This window comes from Mirounga leonina, unplaced genomic scaffold (genome assembly GCF_011800145.1).
Source record: "Mirounga leonina isolate KUSES-001 unplaced genomic scaffold, KU_Mleo_1.0 Mir_114, whole genome shotgun sequence".
NCBI classification, from domain to species: Eukaryota; Metazoa; Chordata; class Mammalia; order Carnivora; family Phocidae; genus Mirounga; species Mirounga leonina.
In genome coordinates this window covers 46,876,796-46,888,603 of record NW_023270265.1, presented here as the reverse complement: position 1 = coordinate 46,888,603, position 11,808 = coordinate 46,876,796, and the positions used below count along the sequence as shown (strand labels likewise).

Sequence of the window (11,808 nt, the reverse complement as noted above, 5' to 3'; positions counted from 1 at the left end):
CAGCAGATGTGTCAAGCAAGCATATATTTGCTTTGGAGTCAAACACCTCCAGACCTGTTTGTATGTATGTCTACACCTGTTAATACTCAACACAAGGTAAGGTTACCCGAGCAGGAAGGATACCACACTGAAGAGTAACAGCAAGCAGGACACGTGAATCTAGTTCTCTGCAAGATCAAGGAAATCACTCTTACAGTTTAATACCCCAAAATCCATTTTGTAGGAAGCACATTTGCCTTAGAGAAATATTATCATAAATAACTGCTTCAGTTTTGAATCACTTTCAACCTCAGAAGGCCTTTCTTACGTGCTTCTTAGAAATTTAGGAAATAGGTTCCCAACAAAGAAAAATAGAATTGGCTCTAGTTGTATTAGGAAAAAACTCCGTGCCAATGCAAAACAAAATGTAAGTATGTGATTTCATCTGGAAATGAGATAAAAGTTGAATGCAGGGGTGGGAGGAGCAGGATGGCAGAGGAGGAGGAGACCTGGATTTCGTCTGGTCCCAGGAATTCAGCTGGATAGGGATCAAACCATTCTGAACACCTACGAACTCAACAGAAGATCGAAGAAAAGAAGAGCAGCAACTCTCTGAACAGAAAAGCGACCACTTTCTGGAAGGTAGGACGTGCGGAGAAGTGAATCCGAGGCGATATTCAGGAGGATATACGGCGGGGGAGGGGCCTCCATCGGCCGCTTCTGGCAAGTGATAGAGCCGCGGAGCACAAAATCGGAACTTTTAGAAGTCGGCTCCGCTGAGGGACGTCGCTCCAGTGGCTAAGCGGGGGGGTGGAACCCTCGCTGGGACAGTGTGGACTCAGGACCCTCAGGGTCACAGGAAGACTGGGGATGCCTGAGTGCAGCAGAGCTCCCAAGTATCGGAGCGGGGATACTAGAAAATACAAACAAGGGTGGGGAAAAAGTCACCTGCATTGCCCTGACATCGGGACAACACTGTTGATACTTGGGTGAATATCCTTCCAGGTTGTTTTCTATCAACAGCAGTTTACCTATTTTTCCCCCATAAGTTTCAGACCATGACTTACACACCACTTGGAAACCTGACTTACTTCACATTCCTAAAACCTATCTTTCCATGGCAAGACATCTTTTTGACTTCTACATCCGTATTTTTAATGGCTATTTCTTCTGTGGGTGTACCACATCTAACCATTCCACTACCATTAGCATTAATTTCCAGTTTTTTTGCTGTTAAGGCAAATACTATGGTGAATGTCCTTTTGCTAAATCTGAGCACACATAGAAAGCCACTTCTCGGTATACATTCTGGACCATGTGTGGCACCTGGCATTCGAGGGCACATCTCCCTGGTGATGTTCTAAGGCCTCACTGATAGAGAGGGGGTGCCCCTTCCCCCATCCCCAGGGGTCAGAGTAAGTCAATTTGGATGTGCCCTACGTCCGGACTCTCCTGCTTTATTTAGGACATCACGAAACACACTGTGAAAAGAAAGACAATTTAAGCGAAATCCCAGAACTTTTCCAAATCTGTTTGCCATCAAGTTGAAAAGTAAACATTTTCCATTATTTATTAGCACCGCATTTGCAGAAGCAATTTCCCTTTCAGTCTCCCTGTCTGGCAGAATTACGGTTTGCCGTGGGAAAGAGGGATGCAGAATCTCGTAGGACGATCGTTTAGTAACTGAAATGAAACGTATGCTCAAGGCAGAGACCAAGAACACAGCTAATAACCATTACTTCTTTCTATTGTATTTTTATTTTACGCTCCCCTGGCTTTTTTTTCACCTCCTTAAGATCCGGATTCACAAGACGGTACATTGAAATCTTTTTATTAAAGCAGTTATTGTCACTGTTCCACTTTGTCTGGAATTTTAAAACCTACATCCTTAGGGTCTGAATGTTTGGGGAGATTTCCATTTTTCTGTTTTGATCCTTCTCCAGAAAAGCCAATTACAATATGTTATTAAGTATTTCCAGACTTCTAAGTTAAAAGAATCCAGTCTTCTCTTAATAGCTAGAGGAGACAGAGTAGAATCCCACATTTTAAAATCCCCCTGAAAACAGACTATGGCCTCAGATTTTGGAAGAGATACATTACTCACTGGGAACGGCCTCCACGGAATCCAGAACTCTCTTGTTAGCCAGCAGATCATCATCCTAAGGTGGTTCTGTCACTCCAAAGACACTCTAACAGCACCAAGTTCTCTCAGCTCCAGATGGTTGACTCAGGCTGAGCAGTCTTTTCGAACAAGCTCAGCTCTTACTCGAAAGGTGCCTTTGGGGGACTTTCTAAGACTATGTGTTGTACTCAATACTCCTCTCTCTTGATACTCAACACACGCTCCTTGAAATCAAGAGAAACATTTTAGTAAATTGTGTTCTTTGATTTCCCCCGAAACCAGCCTTACCAAAACTCTGCGCGCAGATGAGTTTTTGTGACCCTTACAACACCGTATCAAGTCTCCTGAGAGTGGCCTGAATGAGAACACCGAGGTGAGACCTTTCTGGGGGCGCAGACACACAGGAAACAATGGTACCATGATTAAATAAGTTTTTATTGTCACATTGAACTGCTTTGTCAGATATACACTGTAGGTTTCAGTATGGCATAAAAATAAAGATATTTTCCTGAATGTCAAAATCTGAACAGAGAAGATGGCAATGGCACTTAAAAAAAAAAAATAAATTCACACTGGCGCTGAATTCAGCCGCTAGAAGGGAGCTGATAAAAACCGGAACACGTTTGCAGATAAAGTGGTCTGCAACCTTTCAAATCCAATGGCAGTGGTGTAAGGCCAACAAAACCATGAGAGCAGGAAAACACAGACCCCACAGCGTGGCTCTCTGAAGAACAGCAGTTTGAGTATTTCATGTTTCAGTCTACACTGGGTAACTGTGCATTGGAACTGAAGCTCAGGGAGTAAACTTCTTTCCAACAAAATGAAACTACTTTTTTGGAACCTGGATTTAAACCTCTTTGACACCTTCCTTATTCTCACAGGTTTTAGCTAGTTCAAAGGAAAGGCAGTTATGTCCCAAAGCGTTAACTTTGTGGGCTGACCTCATCACTGTATGGTGGGTCTTGTCATTTCCAAACCAGGAGCCTAACGTGCTCACGAATGTCTTTAGTGGTTTCACACATTCTGGGCAAAACTAGAAAACAAGCAGTAATTAAATAAAAATATAAGTGCAGCCCAACAGAAAGCCTCTACACATTCTGCAACTATCCTCCAAATAGCAATTAAAAAAAAAAAATAAGTATGGTTATTTGGATTTAAAATGAATCTTTATTCACCAAGATTCCCAAACAGTTTATTAAATGTCTTTTCCTCCACAAATAAAACTAACACTAGGATTTGTCAGAAGAGCTAAATGAATTATATCCCTTATGTATGAACTCAGCTAAATCCACTGTGTCTGGAATCTGTTCATCATAAAACTCAGGTCTGGAGCGTAACTCCTTTCTGTTATCCACTGCTGTGCGTCCTTCATCTTTAAGACTCCAGAACAGAGACCATAAATGTGGCTAGTGCAACATCGCAGTCACTGTAATTCCCCGAAAGAAAAATAAGTAATTTATTTTATGACATACTTATTTGGATGATTACTTACTGGTAATTAGTATTTCTACATTTTTTTTTTAAAGGCAACCATTTTAAGTGACAATATGTATCAGGCTAGTAGAAAAAAGTTGAAACAAAGCCCTCTCTTTTGATCTCACAAAGTCATGCAGACAAGAGAAGGTACATCCGATTTGTTCCAATCAGGCTTCTTGGAATTAACAAAATTTCTTTCTGGCAAAGATGAATTTGGCTCATCATAGAAAGAAGGTTCTTTGAAGGCTGCTGCTAAAGTCGTTTCCCTTTGAAAAAGTAAATTTCAAGGCATGATAGTGCAAGAGGTAAGTTTTTGATTTATAGAACATTTATAGACTAATTGTGCTTAGTCTCTAATTTCCAATTTATTTTAAAGAACAGAAACTATGTTGATAAGTTTCACTTTGCCTAAATTTACCAGTACATCCATGAATCGCACCAGAATTAGGACAATCTGATTATCTTAATGATTCTGTCATGAAATCTGCACACTGTGTCTGCAGGTGAGAACCGGCGACGTGAGGCTCCCACCAGCTCTGTGCCCAAGTACCCTCCTGTGGGGTGGCCAGGGTCTGAGAACACAGTTCTCCCCCCAGATTAAGTCCTCAAAAAACTCTCTCAATAAGCAATTAAGAAAAACAGTGCTAAGTGGAGAGTTTCTTTGTTTAGCTAAATCTGGGAGGTCTGAGTGTTCCTGGAGCCCCCGTCAGGATGTGTCATGGGTCGAGAATCCCTCGAATGGGAGTATTCACTATTGGAGGGTTCTGTGGGGTCAATCAAATTTTCATAATCACTGTCATCTGATTCCTCAACACTGTCTGCAGCTGCTCTTTGGGAAGGAGGAAGGTCTGTGCCACTTCCAGGATACTTCAGTCCGGCACTGGTGGAAGCATAATTGGAAGAACCCACGGCTTGAGGTCGAGGCATAAAGACACTGGTTTCCATGCGCGAATGGCTCAAAGTACTTTCTTGATTGTTTGGGTGAAAATCAGAATAAGGGGGAGGAGGATCAGAGGCCTCTGCATCTCCAAGTGTACTTCTACCTTCAGCTGCAAGCCCAGAATAGGGCATCCGAGGGCTGAACGCTGGCCCCAAACTTTCAGATGGCACCTGTCTGTTGATCATCGCTTGCTGCAATCCTGGACGAAACAGAAAGAAAATCGTAACGCTTTCTCTATTTTCACAGCTTTGCATCTCAACGCATTAAATGGTCAACTTGAATGTTCTGGAAAATGGCAACAAAGAAGTGAAACTGATGATGACTCTTAATTATCTTACATTTGCATAGTACTTCATAACTGACAAATCCTGTTGCTATACATTAATCCATTTAAGCCTCAGAAAACCTTCTGAAGTATTATTGTGATCATCATTAATATCACTGCTTCCAAATTATTAGGCAAAGAAACCAGAGTTCAGAAAGGTGAAGTGACTTCACTAAAGGAGTGGCCAGAAGTGGGGCAGATGCAGGTCTTTTAAATGCAGGTCCCTGTGCCATTTCCCTCCCGTTAATCACTGTGCTGCCAGACTGTGGGGATGGAAGGATGAGATACACAGTCCTTACCACACTTGGCACTCATCTGAATGTGAGTTTCTTCTCTGACAGGCCTCGCATCAGAAAAGTATATTTCTTTACAACTACCAGCCACAATACACTCATACACCATTTTCTTTTTTTTTTTTTTTTTTACACCATTTATTCCTTAAAAGTTTGAAAGCCCTATGGTAGGTGGCCAATTTTCCAGGTTCTGGACCATAAATACAGCACTTTTTTTTCCCTTTCTTTTTTTTAATGTAAGCTCTACACCCAATGTGGGCCTCAAACTCACAACCCCGAGATCAAGAGCTTCACGCTCCACCAACTGAGCCAGCCAGGTTCCTGATATAGCATATTTTTATGCCTGCTCTGGAATAGTTCAGAGCATATCTGGACTCATATCTATATGAGTCCCTAGCCTTGAAAAATACTGGTACACGGCGCGCCTGGGTGGCTCAGTCGTTAAGCGTCTGCCTTCGGCTCAGGTCATGGTTCCAGGATCCTGGGATCGAGCCCCATATCGGGCTCTCTGCTGGGCGGGAAGCCTGCTTCTCCCTCTCCCACTCCCCCTGCTTGTGAATCCCTCTCTCGCTGTGTCTCTCTCTGTCAAATAAATAAATAAAAATTTTAAAAAAATGAAAAGAAAAGAAAAATACTCGTACAAAATTTAGAAGAGAACAAGGAAAATAAAATCTCCCACAATTCTATCATCCAGATAACACCATCAGACTTTTGGTGAAAAGAGCACAAGATCTGGGGTTAAAAGATATAAATTTTAGATGTCGGCCCCACCCTCCTTTTCTGAATTCCAGTTTTATTATCCAGCCTTGTGTGTGTGAGAGTGTGTATTTTAAACACAGCCGAGATCATTTGTTTATGTCATTTTACATCCTACTGTCTTCACTTAAGAATTTATACTGGGCATTATCCCATGTCATTAAAAATTCACTTCAATGGCTGTACAATATTCCACCATATAGCTATGCCATGATCTATCAACTATTCTACTGCTATTTATTCAACTCCTCCAATAGGTTGTTTCTCAGATTTTAGAATTATAAAGTTGTGATGAATACTCTTGTATGTAAATCCCTGTCTGCATTTCTGATTGTTTCTCGAAAAATATAACACTACAAATGAATCAGATTATCACCTACCCAGAAATATAAATTACATTTTAATTGGTTTGCAAGTATTCTTATTAAATTAGGAAAAGTTATAAATTTAACGTACAGATGTTAAATCTGGTGGTATTATAGCAAACATGTCTGTTCCCATGCTGGAATCAATAGATTCTTGGGCCTCATTCTCATTCAACCAGCTGGTTCCTTAGCTCAATTGTATCCATTCATCCACAGCTACCAAAAACCAGACATTTAAAGTCTTTGCTGTGACCCTAAGAACTAAATATGAAGTGAAAAGAATATTACGGAGCTCCTTTTTTGGGTATGTGATGAACACAGGACGTGGTCCCTACACGCTAGGTTTGCCGGGGTTAACTCAGAGACATCACAGCCGCGGTAAATAGATCACAGTAGTCGACTCAGGCATAAGTCTGCAGTAATCACTTCTCGGGATTTACTCTAACTTGCTTCAGCCTTTCTACGGTTAGTCTTCTTTCTCTTCTAGTTTCAGATACTTGAAAGGGTACCATGAAAAAAGAGTACTTCTCTTCTGGAAGTACGAGTGAATGCTCTTTCGCCAATAGCCTCACGGGGGACTTGACGATTGCAGAGGATTCCTATGATTCATCATATGGTTTGATGTTTGAAACAAGACATTTCCCCGATACTGAACAGTGAAATTAGTAGGAAAACTCACTTCTTTCTTGCTCCTTTTCATTTTTCCTCTGAGTGATTTGTCTTCTTAATTTGTTCACTTCTGCCTGACAAGATTCAACAACTCGCTCACTCTTTTCTACATCTGCACACACTGCCTGAGGGAAAAATGACAACAAGAACAATCAGTTTCAAATCCAAGCACAAGGCATTCCATGAAGATAGCACGGATTGCAACCCTAGGAAGAGCCCAGATGCTTTATCAAGTTAAAAAGCAGACAGGTAAGGTAAAACAAAATCATGAAGGTCCAAGGAACCAGAATTGTTCACTGACCCGCTTTCTTAACTTTGTTAAGTTAATTAATATTAACTTTGTTAATATTAATGCTGTCAATGGATACAATTGAGCTAAGGAACCATCTATTTAGCCTGTAAATTCTTGAAAAGTTAGGGTGAGGTGGGAAAGATTTAATTTTTTCCTTCGATTATGCTTTTTTTATTAAACTGAAAGAAGGATTTTTGATACCAGTCTAGCACACAAAGGACAAACAAAAGATAAAGACAGGAATGAGATGCTTTCAACTTTAATTTATAACCAACAATCAAAAATCAGATGTCACAAATAGACTTATTTAACAGAAAATATTTATAATTAGGAGGAGTGGAAAAGAAAGTAAGTTTCAAAGTCGAGACGCAATAAAGGCGGCTAGTGAGACTACATCTCTGCCATCTAATCACCCGCATCAGGGCACTCTACGTCAGACTGGTGTTTGCAGAGCAGGCCTTATTCAATAGGCAGTGAAATGCAGAACAGCCACTTTGAAGTCGGCTGGACAGTCTGCAAAGAGCATGGTCATGAATTTAGGACAAAAAGTTGTTTTTCACTGCACGTTCCTTCCATAGCAGAAATCCCAGAAACTATGGAAAGTAGGCCGGTCACCAGTGAGCCTCTTAAAAGTTCCCTATATTGCTAGGTGGGCCGTGACCTGACTGTGGAACATGGACACTGGAAACTGCCTGTTGTAGGCTTTCTTCTTCAGTCCCAGGCAGATCCCTCTGCTTTCTTCTTTTTCAGCAGCTGCCTACATTCCCTTCTCTATTCCTTGGGGCTTCTTCAGGCCTACCACCCTCCTTCTTGTTCTCAAAGCCTCTTTTGTTCTTAGGGTTTAGGGCAAATGACTCCTAAGAACACACTGGGGATGATGAAAGATCCTGGGAAAGTACTGTTAGCACCTAGCTCAATAAGTGGCTTGTAGGAGATGTTTCCATAAATATTTGTTGCATGAATGACTAGGAATGAACAGGCTCCAGTGCAATCCTCCCACTTGATGGAGGTAGCTGGGGGCAAAGCAAGTGACCCAGAGCGAGGGAGCAGGGCTGTACCAATTATGGGTGCCCTGTGATGCAGTCTCAACTTCGAGTGTACTGATGGAGACAGCTGTGATCTTAGGAATCCTTTAAACTCGGAATAGATTTCCCGAAAGAAAACACTGTTATAAGTGGGGTCACAAGTATTCAGAATAGTAATATTAATGCTGTACTTCAGACTCTCTACTTCAGGCGCATAATGAGACAGCCTTTTGTAGGCCAGCATGAGTAACCACCCTGCACATAGGAGATTATTTTGGGAAAGCACATTATTACTTTTGGACTATGATTCATTTGTTAGTTGGGAGATTATTAAAAATTAAAGTAGAATTAAAAGCACTTGGGCATATAAAAAAGACAAAAACTAGTAAATAAATGAGTTACCTGCACTTTCTCCTGAAGTGCATTATAAACCTGATAAATCGCCCTGATGTCTTTCATGACTCCATCCTTGTCAAAGAAGTCGGTACTGGAAGACAGGAAAAAGAGGTCACAAAATTATTATAACTGCTATGGACCGAAAAGGCACTTTCCTATCACTTCCGCCTCGACCTATTACATAAACGCTGCAACTCCAAGTGACTGTCTCAGCAACAATGCCCACACTACTAGAATTACAGAAGAGAAAAAAAAGAACCCATGTTACCAAGACAACTTAAAACATAATAAAAAGCTATACATTTTTCAGTGGCCACATTTAGCTTTTGGAACCTCAGAAATATACATACTCTGTCCAAACTTTTATATATATATAAAAAAAAATTTTGTCGCAAATGTTTAAAAAAAATTATTGGTAAAAATAAACTATCTGTTCAATCAGCATAAAATTCTGACATACAGTTGCAGTGGTCTAGAGGATGACCCGACTGCATTTTTCAGTTTCAATCACATCAAACTCGATTTCACATGTCTCCATAAATCTGTTAAATACTCTTCACAAAAGGCAGGAAGACATTTTCATTTCACTTTCAACTCACCCATGCTCTTTGATAACTTTGGCGTAACTCTGAGAAGTATTTGGCACGGACGACACTTTATACTCCTGCTGGCTAGTATTGCCTAGATTGGGGATAGCAAGGGATATCCTTTGATTATACCTGCAGGAAGATCAAGACAGTTCGTGTTAAAGGCGCTGCTCTCCCTCAGCCGTGGGTCTTGGCAGGAGCAGCTGGAGTCTCTGCACTGCTGAACTAACAGAAAGTCTCACAGTGCAGCTACTTGCACAGACAACCCAAGGATGCCTGAGGTAGTGGAAACTCGGCTGTAACTCCTTGAGAGCAGAGGTCTTGTCCCCACAGCAACTGGCAGAGTGCTGAGGAGGCTGCAAGAGCTCAGGAAATACCTGCTGATTGATTAATTAATTAAACCTTGAGAATGGCTATTTAACAATTTGTTCTCACTGATGTCGATGTAATATAGTCTACAAGTGAATTTCCAGAAGGAAACCTTTCTGTTATTTACAGATAGACATCACTATCATCTTTTTTTGTTTGTTTTGCTTTCAAGAGTTCACAATGCAAAACCCTCATTAACCAGTAGGTGGATCAATTTGACAATTTTTCTTTGAAATCTGTTTTAAAATTACTTCCAGAGCAGTAAAACTGTATTTCTACATAATGGATTATGGAGAAGCAAATGATGATTTCCAGCTGTTTATTCCTGTAAGGTTTTATGCATAATTAACATATCTTGCTAATGCTTCTTGATTCAAAAACAATTTTAATTTATACAACTGACAGGAAAATACCTTCTCTCAAACAAAGAAAACTAGCTGAAAGAGAATTATAAAAGCTCTTCTTTATTTTATTTTATTTATTTATTTTTTTAAAGATTTTATTTATTTATTTGAGAGAGAGAGAATGAGAGACAGAGAGCATGAGAGGGAGGAGGGTCAGAGGGAGAAGCAGACTCCCTGCCGAGCAGGGAGCCTGATGCGGGACTCGATCCCGGGACTCCAGGATCATGACCTGAGCCGAAGGCAGTCGCTTAACCAACTGAGCCACCCAGGCGCCCCAAAGCTCTTCTTTAAAGATGCTATAAAATGCACATTTTCAAAGTCATAAATCCCAATTACATGTACCAACATCTTTACTATTTATTTGAGGCTGGTGGGAACGCTTTCTTTACCTTCGATTTGGTCTAAAGAGAACGTATTCTAAAGCATGAGTGGAATTGTTGGCGGTGGAGATGAAGCTGAAGAGAAGGAAGACGAGGTCGGGCACCCCAAGGATGCGGGTGAGCTGCTTATGGATAACCTGCTCTCTGTACGACATCTGCTGCTGTGTGTTTCGCCGGAATCTGTACCATCCAATAACTTTCTGCAATAAAAACAGAAGGAAAAAAGGATGAAAAGTTGCATGAAATCTTACGAATTTAATTCTGAATGTATCCATACAAACACTTGTACACATACTCGTAGCAGCTTGACATGCAACAGCTCAAAACTAAAAACAACCCAGTTGTGGGGCGCCTGGGTGGCTCAGTCAGTTAAGCGTCTGCCTTTGGCTCAGGTCATGATCTCAGGGTCCTGGGATCGAGCGCTGCATCAGGCTCCTTGCTCAGCGGGAAGCCTGCTTCTCCCTCTCACTCTCCCTCTGTGCTCTCCCTCTCTCTCTCTCAAATAAATAAATAAAAATCTTGTAAAAAATTTAAAAAATAAAAATAAAGTAAAAACAACCCAATTGTTTATCAACAGGTGAATGAATAAACAAACAAAATTCCTAGAAGAAAACACACGCAGTAATCTTTTGAGATCAGCCGTAGAAACATTTTTCTAGATACGTCTCCTTTGGCAAGGGAAACAGAAGCAAAAATAAACTACAGGGACTACATAAAAATAAAAAGCTTGGGCGCCTGGGTGGCTCAGTTGGTTAAGCATCTGCCTTCGGCCGAGGTCAGGATCCTAGGGTCCTGGGATCGAGTCCCACGTCGGGCTCCCTGCTCAGTGGGGAGTCTGCTTCTCCCTCTGCCCCTCCCCCCTCTTGTGCTCAGTCTCTCTCTCTCTCTCACAAAACAAACAAAAAACAAGATAAAAAGCTGCACAGCAAAGGAAACAAAACTAAAAGACAACCTATTAAATGGGAGAAGATATTTGCAAATGATGTATCCAATAAGAGGTTAATATCCAAAATACATAAAGAACTCATACAATTCAACACGAAAACCCAAATAGTCCAATTAAAACATGGGCAGAGGACATGAATAGATATTTTTCCAAAGAAGACATACAGATGGTCAACAGATACATGAAAAGATGCTCAACATCACTCATCATCAGGGAAATGCAACAAAACCACAATGAGTTATCACCTCACACCTGTCAGAATAGCAAAAAAAAAAAAAACAAAACCCAAACCAAACCAAACCAACCCACAAGAAACAAGTGTTGGCAAGAATGTGGAGAAAAAGGAACCCTTGTGCAGTTGGCGGGAATGCAAACTGGTACAGCCGTTGTGGAAGACAGTGTGGAGGTTCCTCAGAAAATTAAAAATAGAATTACCATATGATCCAGTAATTCCACTACCAGGTATTTACTCAAAGAGGGGCGC

General features: G+C 41.0%; 1 protein-coding gene across 1 annotated transcript in view; it reads right to left on the bottom strand.

Moving 5' to 3' along the window:
• Positions 1-2,515: 2,515 nt before the first annotated feature.
• The window catches only part of ABRAXAS2 (abraxas 2, BRISC complex subunit), a 28,071-nt gene continuing 18,778 nt past the window's right edge, over positions 2,516-11,808 (bottom strand). The window contains exons 5-9 of the mRNA XM_034985798.1: positions 10,388-10,578; positions 9,238-9,357; positions 8,645-8,729; positions 6,936-7,050; positions 2,516-4,716 (exon numbers count right to left, since the gene is read on the bottom strand). Coding sequence (XP_034841689.1) covers positions 4,247-4,716; positions 6,936-7,050; positions 8,645-8,729; positions 9,238-9,357; positions 10,388-10,578 — 981 coding nt within the window. The 3' untranslated portion in view covers positions 2,516-4,246. The remainder of the gene's footprint in view (positions 4,717-6,935; positions 7,051-8,644; positions 8,730-9,237; positions 9,358-10,387; positions 10,579-11,808) is intronic.